Source organism: Leiobunum rupestre, chromosome 1 (assembly GCF_980474605.1).
Source record: "Leiobunum rupestre chromosome 1, qqLeiRupe1.1.hap1, whole genome shotgun sequence".
Classification (NCBI taxonomy): domain Eukaryota; kingdom Metazoa; phylum Arthropoda; class Arachnida; order Opiliones; family Sclerosomatidae; genus Leiobunum; species Leiobunum rupestre.
The window spans coordinates 94221239-94237416 of record NC_143384.1 but is presented as its reverse complement, the minus strand read 5'-3'; the positions used below and the strand labels follow the sequence as shown (position 1 = coordinate 94237416).

The 16178-nt window shown below is 37.1% G+C and overlaps 1 protein-coding gene and 1 long non-coding RNA gene across 14 annotated transcripts; both read right to left on the bottom strand.

Annotated features, from left to right (window-relative positions):
* Positions 1-354: 354 nt before the first annotated feature.
* On the bottom strand, positions 355-13623 carry LOC149969000 (uncharacterized). Of its 4 annotated transcripts, none has more exons than XM_090155076.1 (2): positions 13567-13623; positions 355-1705 (listed from the first exon to the last, which is right to left on the bottom strand). In XM_090155076.1, the coding sequence occupies exon 2, from the start codon at positions 1693-1695 to the stop codon at positions 505-507; it is 1191 nt and encodes a 396-aa protein (XP_090011202.1). In that variant the 5' UTR covers positions 1696-1705; positions 13567-13623; the 3' UTR covers positions 355-504. The 4 variants fall into 4 exon arrangements, with proteins under 4 accessions (XP_090011202.1, XP_090011201.1, XP_090011199.1 ...); XM_090155075.1 differs by lacking the exon at positions 13567-13623 and adding an exon at positions 10678-10818; XM_090155073.1 differs by lacking the exons at positions 355-1705; positions 13567-13623 and adding exons at positions 3237-4779; positions 10678-10818.
* On the bottom strand, positions 11334-13525 carry LOC149969001 (uncharacterized). Of its 10 annotated transcripts, none has more exons than XR_016480728.1 (7): positions 13237-13525; positions 13023-13165; positions 12859-12950; positions 12735-12778; positions 12438-12627; positions 12193-12355; positions 11334-12099 (listed from the first exon to the last, which is right to left on the bottom strand). It is a non-coding gene; the product is annotated as an uncharacterized LOC149969001 (long non-coding RNA). The 10 variants fall into 10 exon arrangements; XR_016480729.1 differs by having other exon boundaries at positions 13023-13095; XR_016480741.1 differs by lacking the exons at positions 13023-13165; positions 13237-13525 and having other exon boundaries at positions 12438-12508; positions 12573-12594; positions 12730-12778; positions 12859-13010.
* Positions 13624-16178: the final 2555 nt, after the last annotated feature.

Here is a 16178-nt window from a genome sequence, read left to right as displayed (position 1 = left end):
TCTTAGTTGATCATGTACGCTTGACAAAGGTTGTCACACCCGAAAGCTAGCAATATTTTAACTATTATAAATGAAATATGTACCAATAAGAAGTATCAGTCGTGTCTTACTTATTTTTTACACATCTTAACCATGGTTATTAAACTTAACCTTTACAATAAGAAGAATTGATGATATCGAAAATATTTTTGGATTGTGTTTAAATTAAGGACAGATTAATACTGAGTCGCTTTAAAAAAAAGTATTTTGTACTTAAAAGATGATCCTCATAAAGCTGTTATTTATTTAACTATGAAATTTCCAATTAATCAAACAACTTTATTATCTGAAATTTGAACAAAAATGGTATCAAAATTGGTTACATTGTGTCTATAAAATTATAATAGGACCATCAAAACTTCAAAATTTTATTTACAGATACAAATGTATACTTTAGGCATAAAATATTGTGTCCAATATTAACTGTATAACGCTGCTCTATAAATCATACAGTACCAGACTCTTTTACTCTAAATAACTCTCCCACATCTTCTTAAATCTATCTAGCTTATCCCTAATTACTTTATGTTCATCAAGGTTGGTCACAGACTGTAAAATCAGTTGCTCAGTAGCTCTACGTTTAAATCTTACAATATCTAATAACAAATCATCAGATTTCTCTAAAACATATCTGCGACGTGATTCTGAAGCTCCTTCCCACAAAAATTCAAAAATTCTAGTAGTTTCTTGAAATTCAAAAGCAAAAGTAATTGGACGCATAATATCTGTCAGCAACCTCAGAAAACAATCATCATCAATATAATCTTGCAGTGTCATGATGGAGCGAATATAAATATCCAACCATGGCCAGCTCAAGAGGCACCCAAAAAATTTTATAACTTTGTCCCCTTCCAAAATTTCTATCTGCTCATTTTGATTGATAAGTGAAAGGAATAGCACCATCTCTTCAGGAAGAGCTGGTAAATTGTCCTTGAAATGGTTAAAAATCAGCAACTTCTCTTCTTGGGAACATTTTCTGTGGAGGAATTGTGCTGCATTTCTACTTCTACCTTGATACTCTATTAAGAATTTCAATAGAAAACCATTTACGCTTAAGTTGTCTTCGATATTCTTGAATAACTGGCTAAGTTCTTCACTGAGGCCCATAATCGTGTAAGTCCAATAAGTAACCAGCTTATTCTCAACATTTAGAATTTTGGAAGGACAAAAGTGGTGTAAATCTTCGGGAGTCATTACACTCCAAATTTTGAGGATGTTATCTTCCAAACCATATAAACACGATAGTCTATAACGAAAGGCGATACAAAAAGTGTCATCCTCTACCAAATTCTCTGCAGTTTTCTCACAATCCACTCTTCCCCTTGATGTCCAGATAAGTTGCTGGTATATTATTTGTGGAAATGGCCCATCATTTGAGTCCCAGTACTTTTTGTGTAATGAAATCCATGAGTTCATACTTCCCCAAACAATGTACAGAAAATCCCTCAAGAAAGTTTGACAATTGCGTGGTAAAGGCAGAGTTAATATAATACTTTCCAAACCATTAGTGGTTTCATTATATTTTTTGTTTGACTTCATGGCGTTAATTACTGCTCGGAAGTTTTTGGTACTCCACAAAAGTAAAGCTATCTTGGCATAGGATGTGTGCGCCAGGGAAGGCGGAGGCAACATAAGATTCAGTGGTTTCTCAAGCATTATCACTAGTCTGAAAAAATAAAAATCCATATTTTGATAATTTTAAAGGTTTCTGATTAGGCTTAGCAAGCCTGCCACAGTTAGAGTTGCAATTAAGGAAGTTATTTCCCTGGAAGAACTGAATTGCTAAATTAACCATTTTTAAATCTCTCCCCAGTAAGAAATCTAGGGGTATAATTCAGGTATAATTGATTTATTGCTAGGGTAGAAAGACAGTAGCAATGTTTATCAGACATTATGGATAGAGTTCAATAAGAAATACATTTTAATAAGAGCTGTAGCGGCACTTATACAATAATTACGATTAAAGAGAAATAAAAACCACTGTATGTATAATAAAACGATATTTAATTCTAAAAGAAAATGACTAGTTTCGCCAGCCCTGATGATGCCCCAGAATGGGCTGGCGAAACTAGTCGTTTTCTTTTAGAATTAAATACAGTTTTATTATACATACAGTGGTTTTTATTTCTCTTTAATCGTAAGAAATACATTAACTAAAATTATCAGCGATCACTTTTTAGGCCCAATTGTTTATTTTTCCATTAGGGTTGAAAAGGTTATTCGTAAATTTCATTCACCTCAAGTCACACAAAATGTTTTGGAGCATCGTGGGCAGACACGCAAAGGTGCTATTTTGAAGCACTTTCAATTTAAGACGTAGAAAAGTTATATTTCTAACTTTATTACAACAAGCACAATTGTAGAGGTTAACAATAATAGTTAGTGTAGGGAGCTGTTGGCTCGCGTGACGTGTAGGGATTGGAACCACCCTCCTACGCATTGTAACCCAGCCAACTGTTTAAGGCATTAAAAGTTGCTATATGACTTGGGCCTAAGGTGGTGCCTTGGGTATTAGCCCAGCTGATGATGATGATGATGATTATTATTATTATTATTATTAAAATTGTGGAAAACTTATGATTGGCCTCTTTTTATTTATTTAAAGCATTACAATTAAGGCTTAATTAGTTTTGATGCTTTTAAATAAGCAATTAAAATAAAACCATTATTTGAGCCTGTTATAATTGTTTACCATGACCCAAATTAGCTTCACTATCAGTATAATTATCATAAGACTATCAAGGGATTTTAACCCTAGGATAAGGACTGGCCAAACCGACTACATGAATCGCAACTTATGCACAAATCCCCAATGCATGCTACCAGAATTACTACATAGATGGCAAGAGGTAGTACATGTGGTAGGGGTGAGGGGGATTTGGAGGATGTGCTCTTGTTTCTCTGCTAGGAAGCGTAGATCCTAATTTTGATATCTCCCGCGCCTGTCTATTGCTGAAACGGTAGGCCCTTATGCCCAATTCAAAATTAAGCGGGTATTATTAGTGTTGAAAACATTTAAACAGGAATAGGTGACAAATTTTTGGTTATAGTATTTAGTTATATTCAATGTTTTTTAATTATATGAAAGGTGTTAGAGCTTACAGTTCATACTCTAATTTAAGTATTAATTCAATTGTTTATCCATTACTTAAATTGCAACTTTTTGTTTCACTTTTAAATATTGATGTGCCAATAAAAATGCCATAAAATATAAACATAAGAGGAAATTTAATACGCAAAAAAAAAACTACATTAGAGATGGTTTCTTTAAAAAATTAGACAAATATAACTGACTAAATTTGTCAACTCTGGAAAACGTTGATGATGATCGCTCCCTTCCCCCCATGGTTAAGACACTGGATGACTTCAATTGGAAAAAGTTAATCGTAACATGAAATACAATCATAGTTTGATAAACTTAATGCGTCCAGCAGCTTATGCAGTTTTTCTCTTCCCATTGTATACCATACTTCTACTTCGTCAGGATAAAATGCACTAGTCTTCAGGGCATAGGAATCCATTTCTATCTTTAGTTTAGAAGCTCCATTTTTGTTGGTAATTATTAAAGGAATGAAAGTGTTGAGAATGTAAAACTCATGATTCTCAATCAAATAATGAGAAAAATCAATTGTTTTCCTATCTCTCTCTTCTGGTTCTAGTTGTGACCACAGAAATTTTACAACAAAAATATAGCTATTTCGAAAAAAATCTATTAGACTAATCAATTCCTCGTTCTCAAAAACCTGTGTTTTCAAAACTTCAGGGGCTTCCATCCAAAATAAGGCAAATGTTGACATGGTTCTTAAGTATTTATACTCAAAGTAGGTATTCATTAAAAGGTAAACAAAGTCTTCGCCTGTAAATGACTCCCACATTTGACTAACTATTTTAATGGCATACGTTTGGTGCAAAGGTGACTGGATTAAGTGAGGTAACAAGACTTCAGTGATATTACCAAAAAAATTTGGTACATTCACCACATTTACCTCACTAAGGAAGAACAATACAAGGTCTTTCTGAGTTTCAGACAGATTCAAAGCTTGATATCTGTATTGGTTAAAAAATCTTTGGCTTTCAATAAGCTGTTCACTAGGTGTTAGTTTAGCCCAGAAATACTTGGAAGCAGATGTGGAAATTTTTACACAAATTTTTAGAGCATGTTGGTATAACGAATCAGTTTGATTAGTTTCTTTTATATTTATTTCTAATTCTTCCAGTTGGTTTTCCGCATAGTGGCTCCAATACGTTGTTAAAAATTGAAGATTTTCAATATTATTAATAAGAGAAAGTTCATCAAAGTGTTCCGGCTGATAAAGGGGAACTATGTATTCTTCAAGGCTGTGGAAACAAGCAAGTCTAAACCGTGAACTAAAATCATTCCTTTCATCACGCACAAAAATTTCAGCCCACGTTTTACGGTCTATAGTGCCACAAAAAGTCAAACGTAGTTCAGGTGGATATTTCAATTTGATATGCAACATTTCCATTTCTTTCAGCCAACTCATAACCTCATAACCAAAAGGCTCTAGCTGCAATGCAACGTCTTCCTTTAGGTTTAGTGGCAGCCCTAGTTTCTTCACATCACTGAATTCAATATCAATCATCCACTTGTGAAAAGAATCACAGCTGTTTGATATTGTGATAATATCTTTGGACAGCCACATATATTTCACTACATGAGAAATTGCAACTTGCTTCAAAGAAGGCACAGACAATCGCAGATCCATTTAGAAGCCAATTCTAGTTAAAATATGTAACAATTAAATAACATTTAAAAATAATACTGACTATTCTTGGGCATTTAAAATTGGATGAGGGGTTAGAAAAAATTGCATGCAATTTTTGGGATAGATATATTTTATAAGATAGTTTTTCCTAGATAAGTTTTTAAATCAAAAACTTCAAACAAATTTGTATTAAATAGTTTCAGTGCAGTGTAATTTGAAAAGTTTTGTACGCAAGATGATTAAAGGGTAAATTCAAGTGGCCATGCAGGTACGCAGGCTTGTGGAAAAATATTCCTGCGAAAGTGGCTCAAGAAAAATGTGGCCATAAACTTAAGTGAAATGTGCATTTTTTTAAAATTCAGTGGCTGGCTGCCGTCATTAAGAAGACGTTTTGATATGACAACAATCAATGAAAACATTATTTCTTATTATTTAGACTAACTGACACACTGAATATTAGGGTTGTCTGATTTAAATCAAGGAGCAAAAATGCGAACAAGTAAAGAGACCAAGAAGTGGGGGAGAAAACTAAGCTTTATTGGGGAAAATATGCGGTACTTCGGCCGATAGGCCTTCAAGGCGAAAAACTTTATTATGAGTCCTAATAAAGTTTTTCGCCTTGAAGGCCTATTGGCCGAAGTACCGCATATTTTTCCCCAATAAAGCTTAGTTTTCTCCCCCACTTCTTGGTCTCTTTACTTGTTCGCGTTTTTACTCCTCACTCTCTAGACCATTGATGGTTCTCGTGTTTTTTCTCTAGCTGATTTAAATCAAGAGGGTTTTTTTGTTTAAAATAATACTATGAATATATGAATATGCAAATGTAAGGCTTGTGGGAGTTAATACATTTAATTAAAGCCTTCATTAGTAATTACCTTTTTCATTTTGTACGCAATTTTTAATATCATCTTTACATAATACAATAAAAACATCTAATAAACTAGCAATAGATGGTTAAGACCGCTTAATAACAAGGAATTGCTATCAAGAACTACATATTTCATCACTAATCAGAATGTTAAATTGCCCAATAAATCACAAAGCTTCTGCTGCCCTGTTAAAAACCAGTTTTGGAAGTTCTCAGGAAAATATTCAGATTCAATCAAAGCGTGGGACTCCATCTCAGTCTTCAGCTTAAGTACTGCACTGTAACTAGAGATGAAACATGGAATGAACTCATTCAAAATGTACCACGTATTCTTTTTGATTAAATAATGGCAAAATGATATCATTTTTCGATCTCTCTCCACACTGTCAACTTGCAACCACAGGAATTTAGCCAAAGACTCAAATCCGTAACAGAGAATTGATCCAATCAAATCCATCAATTGCTCATTATCCAAAGCGTATAATTTAAGGGATTCAGGAGCTTCATTCCAAAATAAGCAAAACAAGAAATGTGTTCTTTCAGGGGAATAATCGCAAAAAGTTAGGTTTAAAAGACTGAGAAAAACATCTCCATTTAAGTAGTTCCACTTCTGGCAAGCTAATTTTAAGGCATAGTCATGGTAAAAAGGTAAATACAATAATGTATGAACTATATTCGAAATGTCATAGTTTAGTTGCAATAAGCTAATTTCATCAATTTGTTTTAAAAAGTGAACTAGTAAACTTTGGTTCAAAAATATTCCAGGAAATATGTAGTTCATGACAGGAATTATTATTGTATTTCTTCTTTCTGGGGTTAGTTTGTTCCAGAAAAATATAACGGCTGATGTAGAATAATTCACAGTCTTTTTCATAGCGTACTCATGAACTGAAAATACTTTAAGATTTAGACTGGCTTCCAACTCGCACAGCTTATTTTCAGCATAGTGGCTCCAATATGTAGTTAGAAATTTTACAGATTCTATATTGTTAAGCAGAGAATGGATGTCAAATTCTCCTGGCTGATATAAATCCACAATATGGTCTTCAAGGCAGTGAAAGCATGCCAATCTGAACCGAGAACTTAAGTCATTTCTTTCATTGCGAACAAAAAGTTCAGCGGTGGTTTTGTGATCGACAGCACCAGACACCGACAAACAAATTTCAAAACGTTGGTTAACCTTGATTTTGAGGGTTCGGAAAGAACACATCAAGTTTGTTATTTCCCAGCCAAGAGGTTTTAAAATAACGAGAAGGCACCATTTGAGATTTTTGGGTAGTCCAAGTGTTTCAATATCATTTTTGATATTTTCATAATTCAATTCCAACCAATTCTGGTTGTTTGAAGGCGATTCTACTTGGGCATGTATGTTCTTTGATATATATAGGTGTTTTCCCAACTGAAATATGGCAGCTTGCTTCAAGGATAAAGGAGGTAGCTTCATATCCATGTTCACGTACTATGCCTGGTACAAAACAACACAAAATGTTATCTTTTAAGAGATAATAAAGTAGGGTATTTCCATGGCTGTTCAATAGATAAAAATCATAATTTTGACGATGAAAAAATTCCTGATAATATTCCTCTTAGCCTAATAGAAAATGACTTGCCAAACAACTCACTGCATAAAATTGTGCAATATTAAGGGATCTAAATTACTGATAATTACTACCAAGTATGTTCATAAAACACTATATTCCGTTTAAAGTCAAGTAGATGGTCTATAGTCAGTTGCAGGCTAAGAAAGACAAAATATATAGTACAGTCGGCGCAAGGATACCTCAGACCATTTCCGGCCAGTCGACCACGCAAAATTTGAATTGGACCACTTTACGGTCAATTTCAAATTTCGTGATTTTCATCGTATTTTCGCGCCATCTAGGAACCGAAATTGGAATCTATTTTTTAATTTCATGTTGTCATGAGTTTAATTACTGAATACAGCCGAATTATTTTTCTAAAGGTTCGATAATGGAACCTCCAAATATTTTAAATAGTACAAGAGGTTACTATAAAAAGCATGATAAAGGTTTATTGGTAACAGGTAAAGAGAAAAACATAATTTTAAACGTCTTTAGCTCATTAAGACAACGTTACCCCCAAGAAAGCGTGGTAACTATTTAAAAAGAAACTGCCGATTTCCTTGATTTTTGAAATTCCCCGACTTTTACACCCACATTCAAATTCCCTGACTTTTAGACAGGGGTGTAGGAACCGGGAGGGGCAGGGGGGCAATGCCCCTCCCTAGAATTTTGCTGGGAGGGGCAACTTATGTTATTGCCCCCTCTAACTATTTGGTCAGTTGAAATCTTCAAAAGGCTCAAATTATCATTTTAAAAGCATATAAAGCTTATAGAACCTCAACTGTGTTTAAATTTCAGTCTTTTCCCGCCAATTTGCATAGTAGTAAAAAGTACACATGCATTCGGAGAAGCTACACTCCATTAAAAATTCAAAACCACTCTCCAGACCCCTTTTTGTTTATCTTTGCCCCCTCCAACTTCTAGAACGTTCCTACGCCCCTGCTTTTAGACCCACATTCAAATTCCCTGACTTTTACACCCACATTCAAATTCCCTGACTTTTAGACCCACATTCAAATTCCCTGACTTTTAGACCCACATCCAAATTCCCTGACTTTTAGACCCACATTCAAATTCCCTGACTTTTAGACCCACATTCAAATTCCCTGACTTTTAGACCCACATTCAAATTCCCTGACTTTTAGACCCACATTCAAATTCCCTGACTTTTAGACCCACATTCAAATTCCCTGACTTTTAGACCCACATTCAAATTCCCTGACTTATAGACCCACATTCAAATTCCCTGACTTTTAGACCCACATTCAAATTCCCTGACTTTTCCAGGAATTCTGGGTTTCGGTTTTCCAAGTAATAATCAGCTAGGCTAATACCCAAGGCTCCACCTTAGGCCTAAGTCATCAAGCGACTTTTGAAGCCATTAATTCAGGTGGCCGGGTTACAATGCGTAGGAGGGTGGTGGCAAGCCCTACATGCCACGAGATCGAGCCAACAGCTCCCTACACTAACTATTACCGTTAACCTCGACAAGTTTTTATGGAAGGGGAAACCGAAGAACTCGGGGGAAAACCCCTTAAACCAGTGGGGAGAGAACTTGCAAACTCAACGCAGAAGGAGTTGTTCCGAGTTTTCAGCCAGTGCCACAAGCTGGGTTCGAACCCGGCTCCTCTTGCTGCGAGGCGAAAGTGCTAACCACTCCGCCACCCCACTGTGGTAACCCTGTTTAGAAGTGAGGTCCGTGTGTATGGAACAGGGGTAGAGGGATGTTTATCATTCTTAAGAGGAATAGGATGAATTTTCAAAAAAACAATTTGATCTGGTCTCATGGTTTTCTATCATTATCAGTGTCATTAAAATGTAAATGGGATAGAAATATTTTGATTTCAATGAATTGTTTTTCCTTCGAATGCAGCTGTCTTTACAGAGGATAGATCAGTATATGTATTATAGCTCTCTTAAAAGATTCCTTGTAGAAACCACTAATTCCTATTATCTTGGGGTATAATGTAAATACTAACAAGGAGACGACCTGAGGTGTAACGCACCGATTTGGTTCAAACTCGGGGGTTTGGTAGACCTTCATGTAACTTGAAACACCCTAAAGGGAAATGTCTCCATAGGCAACCGTTTTGCCATGGCAACCAAAAATGTTTTTGAAAATACAAAATGGAAATTTTCCTATTGAATATAACATGGGAATCTGACCAAATGTAAGGGTACCCCTGTAAAGATTTTAATCAACTTCGAACTTTTTCATTATTTTCTTATTTATATTTTCTATTTTTAGCATTTTCAAAAATTAAATTTTTTTACAGGGGGTACCCTTAATATTGGTCAGATTCCCATGATATTTTCTATGGGAAAATTTCCATTTTGTGTTGTAAAAAACATTTTTGGTTGCCATGGCAAAACGGTTGCCTATGGAGACATTTCCCTTTAGGGTGTTTCAAGTTGCATGAAGGTCTACCAAACCCCCGAGTTTGAACAAAATCGGTGTGTTACACCTCGGGTCGTCTCCTTGTAAGTAAAAGTTGAAAACAAATGGTACGTCCTCAAAAATGGTCATAAGTTTAGTTTAAACGTTTTGCAAAATTAATTTCCTAAGCTTTCAAATTTAGAAATTAAAGGCGCTTCTGAGGTTTCACAACAAGAGGGGCTCTAGCCTCCTCTGTTGTGACACCCCACTTGCAATTGATGTTATCTAATAATGTGTAACCATATCTTTAAACAATAATGATAACCCTTACCAAAAAAAGTTGGATTTTAGTTGGTATACACATTTTAGTTGACGTTAAGTTGGTTTTAAGTAGGCTCAAGTGGTCAGAATATTTCAATAAACTAGTTAAAGGGAATATAACCTCAGGTATTTGGTGTGGAACACCAACGTTTGCAGGTTTGGCCACTCTAGCCTTTGACTTTAAAAATGTTTGGCGCCACTGTATAGGGAAATTTTAAAAATTGAAGGGGTCTTCCATAAAGATTGCTTTGCAGGTTATATTCCCTTTAAAGGGGTAATAAGTTGTTATTAAGTTGATGGGAAAATACTTTTTTCTTTAAGTTGGCAATTAGTTGGTTTTTAGTGGTCATAAAATTACATATTATTTGCAAGTTGGTTTTAAATAGGTTTTAAGTTGGTATTTAGTTGGTTTTAAGTTGGTATTTGTTCCAGTTCCAAATACCAACTTAAAGTATTTCCTAGACCACTTATTTTTTTAGTAAGGGAATGAAAAAACAGACAAACACTTAAATAAGATATCAGCTGCGAACATGGCTTCAATATACCTCTTAAACACTTGTAAAAAACGTTTCTAGGAACAATTTGCAAAAAAAACATACTCTTGTGTTAGTTGGCAATTTTTCAATTTAGAATACACTATCTCCATGCAAAAAACTTTTCGATTTAAAAATGGCGCCAAAACGTCCCACATGACGCAACAGCCCTGCAATCCCACGAGCCCACACCCTACCTTCAATAATAGGATTATAACAAAATAATTACCAATGCAATGGCAGCTCCGGATGAATGTTCAATTTAAAGATTATATTAAATCTAGTTAAATGATCACTTAAATTATACTAAAGCAAGTTTCAAAATTTCATGATCAGGAATGGGATACAACGAGGCACAACAGAAACTTAACGAATGGTCATCAACGGTACTGCCAAATAAAAATATAAAATTTTGCCTAGGTTTGGAGCATAGACAAAATACATATGTATTTTGTCTGCTATTAATAGTTAAATCGTTATTACTTATTAATTCAACGGTATAATCAGAGAGTGTTAAGTCGCTTCGCTACAGAGAGGCGCCTCTCTTTAAAAAATCCGTGGTACGATTTTATTCGCCGAGAATGTCCACAATTCCCGGGCGTTTGATGGCGCTAGTAGTATCTCCGGCGCGCGCTAGATTAGAGTTTGAGAAGACGCAAAAAAGGAAGTGTTTTAGGTATTTTTGCAAGTTTAATTTATTTTGAAATGTCTTGTTCGGCTAAAAATTGTAAATCGAATAAAAAGGTAACCACGCGTCTGTCTTTTTTTTCAAGTTTTCAAGGGATAAAGACCGGTGAATACACGTTTTAATTTAATAAGCATTAACATTTCGTAAAACTTAATAGTTCTGCAGTGGCTGCAAAATGTAAACAGTGAAAAGCTCCAAAATAAAACTACAGATTACTTGCACTTTAACCACGTATTTTGCGGTCTTCATTTCACTGACGATTGTTTTATGAATATCAAAACCAAAAACCGGCTTACACCTACAATTTTTTTTGGAAAATTCCAATGAAACCACGGTTTTCCCTAGGTAAACTGAAGGCAAAAACATATCCCGCCATGGTCTCTTACTGCCTTCTGTTCATTTATAATTAATTCAAATAGTAGCAAATATAAATGCACCTGAAGATCATATTACAACTACAATCTTGTGTAAGGTAAACGCAGCACTACAAATGCCAAATTATGCCCTCCAAAATCAATTCAACGAAGAAAATGATAATTTATATAAAATATTCACAATGATGAACACTAGCTTTAAATGAATTTTTTTTTACTGGATGAAGTTAATTCCTATGAATTTAAACCCAGAACTATATATTGAATTCTATTCCATTTAAATATATTTGTACTGAACATAATTATAGCCATTCAACTAAACATTTTGACAATAATGAAAACGATAACATTGAAGGTTTCGTCGAGGGGGGTAGGCACTTGGAAAAAAATTGTACACCAGATTTACAAATATTTCTGATATTTCCAATATTTCTTGTGGATTTCTAGGAATGTTTATTTTTATTTCTCGCTATTTGTACACCATATTTCTTAAGTGGCTACCCCCTCGGGTTTCGTAGACTTCGGTCCATATGGAAGGTCAAAATAGTACGCAAATCAGGCCCTAGTGTTCATGGTGAATGACATAAAACTGAAATTCAAACCACCAATTGGTTACTTCCTCACAAAAGATGCTTGTCACGAACAGACTTTAAAGATATTGCTTCATGATTGCGTAACTCACCTAAAACGTATTGGCCTTATTGTCAAAGCTGTAGTCTGTGACCAAGGAACAGGCAATCAAAATTTGTTCAAAAGTATGGGGATATCAGTGGAAAAGCCATTCATTGAAATTGATCCTCCACATCTCTTGAATAGTGGAAGGCAATCTAGTTTCTTGGGCAGTCCTAGAACAGTTTTTCAAAATAGACCAAGAAATTGGTAAGTTTCAAAGCACACATATGCTGAAACGTAAACATATCAAGTTACCAGCATTTTCTAACATGAAAGTCAGTTTAGCTGCCCAAATTTGCAGTCAAAGTGTTTCTAATTCAAATGGCCTGTTCAATGGGATTAGGAGAGTTTTAACAATTGAAAGCACATACACAGCAGAGTTCCTCTTACACATGAACGGCCTTTTTGATTGCTGCAATAGCAGGACATTAAACAATGAAACACACTGTAAGAGAGCAATGACTGATCAATCCATCCACATACCAATGCTGAAAGAAAAATTGGAAAGGTTTAATACATGGTAGCTTCAGAACTGTAGGTATAAAACCTTACCTTGTATTGAAGGGTGGAAACTATCAATTCAGTCTTTGCTACTCCTATGGAATGATATAAAGGATAATTTTGGTTTTAAGTTCTTAGTAACTGGAAGAATTAGTCAAGATTTTTAGAAAACTACTTTGGTTCCATTGGCCAATAAGGAGACAATTGAGATCATCCAAATCCTCAACAATACCAGGCAGCGTACAGAGCTGCATCAGTCAATAGCCTCTTAAAACCATCAGATTCATATTGAATTGACAATTTGGATGACTTTATTTTAAACAGACTCGTTTAACGTACCAGCTCCTGGACCATGATGAAGAATTGTCCAAATATGATAACCATTGGGTTTTGCAAGGTAAAGGACAATTCACTGACAAAGATTATATTTAATTAAGATTTGGCCAGCCCATAAAATATTCCACTTTAGATTCCACGAATTTCTTTTGATATATTAAAAAAGTACAGTTGATAATAATGAAATGAAATAGGGATTGATTTTTCTTGTACTTACTTTTATATTTCTTACGAAATCAACTGTTTTACTTAAATAGTTAAAATAATTCAACATCACAGCTGACTGAGCTGAATTCAACTTTAACCTACTGAGAGCAAATTTTATTTTTCTTTGATAAGCAATTTTACAGTGCCATCGTGTGTCCGGGAATTGCAAACACGGTCGTCTGCTTCTTCAACGCTCTCATGGGGAAAAAACGTACCACGAAATTTTAACATTACGGGGATAGGAAGAGGCGCCTCTCTGTAGCGAAGCGACTTAACACTCTCTGGTATAATACGGTACAATAATGTAATAAAATGTTAAGAGTAAAAAAATTGTTTATACCCAAAATTTTCATTGTTTTCACAATGTCACCGAAAGTTCATTCCGGCCACTGAAACTCATATCTAAAACAATAAATAATTAATACTTACGTAAATAATAATAACCATAATATGCGGTACTTACTTAAAAACTACAAACAATAATAATTTCTATACAAGAGAGAATAACATAGGGTAATAATCCACCACGTGGAGAAACACGTGCGCCCTCCTTAAAGGCCTAGGTTCACCCCTCTTTGCCAAAAAAGGGTTCAAACATCCTTTTTACTTCCCCCTCGAAACCCCACCATTGATAGCGACGGGTCAGCTCGCTCTCCCGACCTCAGATTAAGTCCGGCATTGTTAGCACTGTCAAAATTGTCAGCAGTTACAATGCCTTTGAGAACCACGAAGTCCGAATTACGAGGTGACCGTCGCTATAAATACGGGGATAGCGAAGGGAAAAGCAAAAAGATGTTTGAACCCTTTTTCGACACTGGGGGATGAAATTATCTGAAACTGGGGCAGGGGGCAGAATAACATAGTGTGGGCAATTGGTGCATATAGCGTAGAGCCTTCACACCAAGCGCGCCAAGGGAAAATATATACAAATATATATACACAAAAAAAACAGTGCAAAAGCGAGAAAAAATAATAATGAAAATGCACAATATAACTATAAAACACGACCGAGTAAAATACACAATGAATGTCAGAAAGGAGTTCTCAGATCCGAATGGCACGTCGGAGAATGACACAGGTGGCAGCGACCACCTCGACGAAGCCCGCGTAAACCGCCTTGAGGGCCCCATCCAAAGAAACCGGTAGATGGCTCTTGTAAAGGGCGGAGTGTATACGCAGCCGAGGTGCAAGCTGGTCGGGGCAGACGAAGAGAATGTGTTCCACAGTGTCCACAGCACCGCACTTCGTACCACTGTCTGTGGGAGACAGGTTGAATCGAAAAAGTAGCGTTTTTGACGGAAGGCGGTTGCAGCCGAGACGCGCCAAAAGAGTGTCATCGCGTCGCGTAAGCTGTAGACGCATGATTTCGCGTGAACCCGGGTTCGGCTTCGCGCGATAAAGAGCATACGCGGACTCTAGAGTCGTCCAGGAATCAGCCCAAGTAGTGGTCCGGACCTTGCTGCACACTGACTTCAGTTCGGAGAGCATCGCGGGGAGAAAGAAATCCACCTTAGATAACCGCGGAAGACCGGTGACTCCCGCAAGTCCATCCGCAGTTTCGTTGCCCTCCACTCCTATATGAGCCGGGCACCACAGGAGAGTCACCGAGTAAGGGTACTTGTCGCAGAGATCGTGAATTGCCGTGACTACCGGGTCAGTAGAGCGCTTATGGAGCATGGTGAGGGCACTCATAGAATCCGAGCAGACGATCACCGAGCTGTGAAGATGAGCTGACGCATAGGAAAGAGCTAGTTTTATGGCGAGTAGCTCGATCCTGTTGATGGGATGACCGGAATAGACATAGGAACGGGCTCCAACCCCGAGAGATGGAATTGCGAAAGCGGCGCCGGCGATTCCTGAGTCCGAAGCGAGAGAACCGTCAGTGTAGATAATGGTCGCATCCTTGGCGAGAGTGTCAAGCGTCGCGAGGAAAGATTGCCTCAGCGCGTCCGAGCAGAGGTTGCCTTTGCGAGAATGCAACCAGCGGGAGATGACCTTCACCGTGGGCGGTTCCCAAGAAGGAGATGGGGTGGGTGGGATGTGACTCCTGGAGGTATGAAAGAGCCAGGAAAGATTATGCTCTCTGGTTAAGTGCCACGCACGAAGCAAGAAAGGGAGCCGGTCCGGTGCGAAGTAATGTTCAAGGACTTCCAAAGTGGCGAGATTGTCGCGGAGGAGAGTGGGGTAAAATTCTGGCGTGTCAGCTGCTCCACATGGCGCGAGAGTGTGAAGGTCCAGGATAATAATAATATCCCCTCAGCTCACAGTGATCCCATGGAAACCTTATCATGTTCGCGAGCCTCTAATCCACTTCCAGGTAGCGATATTCCAACAAAAAGCGCACGTTTTCCAAGGCCAGGCCACAGAATCGAAAGGGCGCCCGGACATTTCCGCTTGGAAACAGAAAATCAGGAACCTCGAGACTATCTGGCATCCCCCCCCCCCGGAACCCCGAGCGACCTTTCGTAGGTCAGACGACGTCATACGTCCCATGACAGGACACAAGTCTTAGGTGCACCAATGACCCACGTAAAATGGGAGGTCACCAATATTTTTTATTTTCTACTCCGCCCTAAAATACCCGGAACAAAACCAAGAGACGGAGCCCCAAAGAGACTTTACTCTGCTTTTGCTAGAGCTCGAGAGAACTGGACAGAAGTCTGATTTCTCAAGACGAAACTCGGCCTTTCTGGCAAGAGAAGGACCATGTCGGAATAAATAGAAAATAATGTGCGATGAAGTCGCGCTTAGATATTAATTAACCCTCGTTGCAACCCTCATGATCGCAACAACCATCACTGACTACCTAGATGATCTACATCCAGGGCATTCCGACCGGAAGAGCAAGAGATGACCGAGACCGATTCCCTAGCCTAGCCGGACATTTCAGACTGAAACCCGAAGTACCTACGCCCCCGTCAGCTTGAGAAGTAAAAGAATATAGGAAGAAAC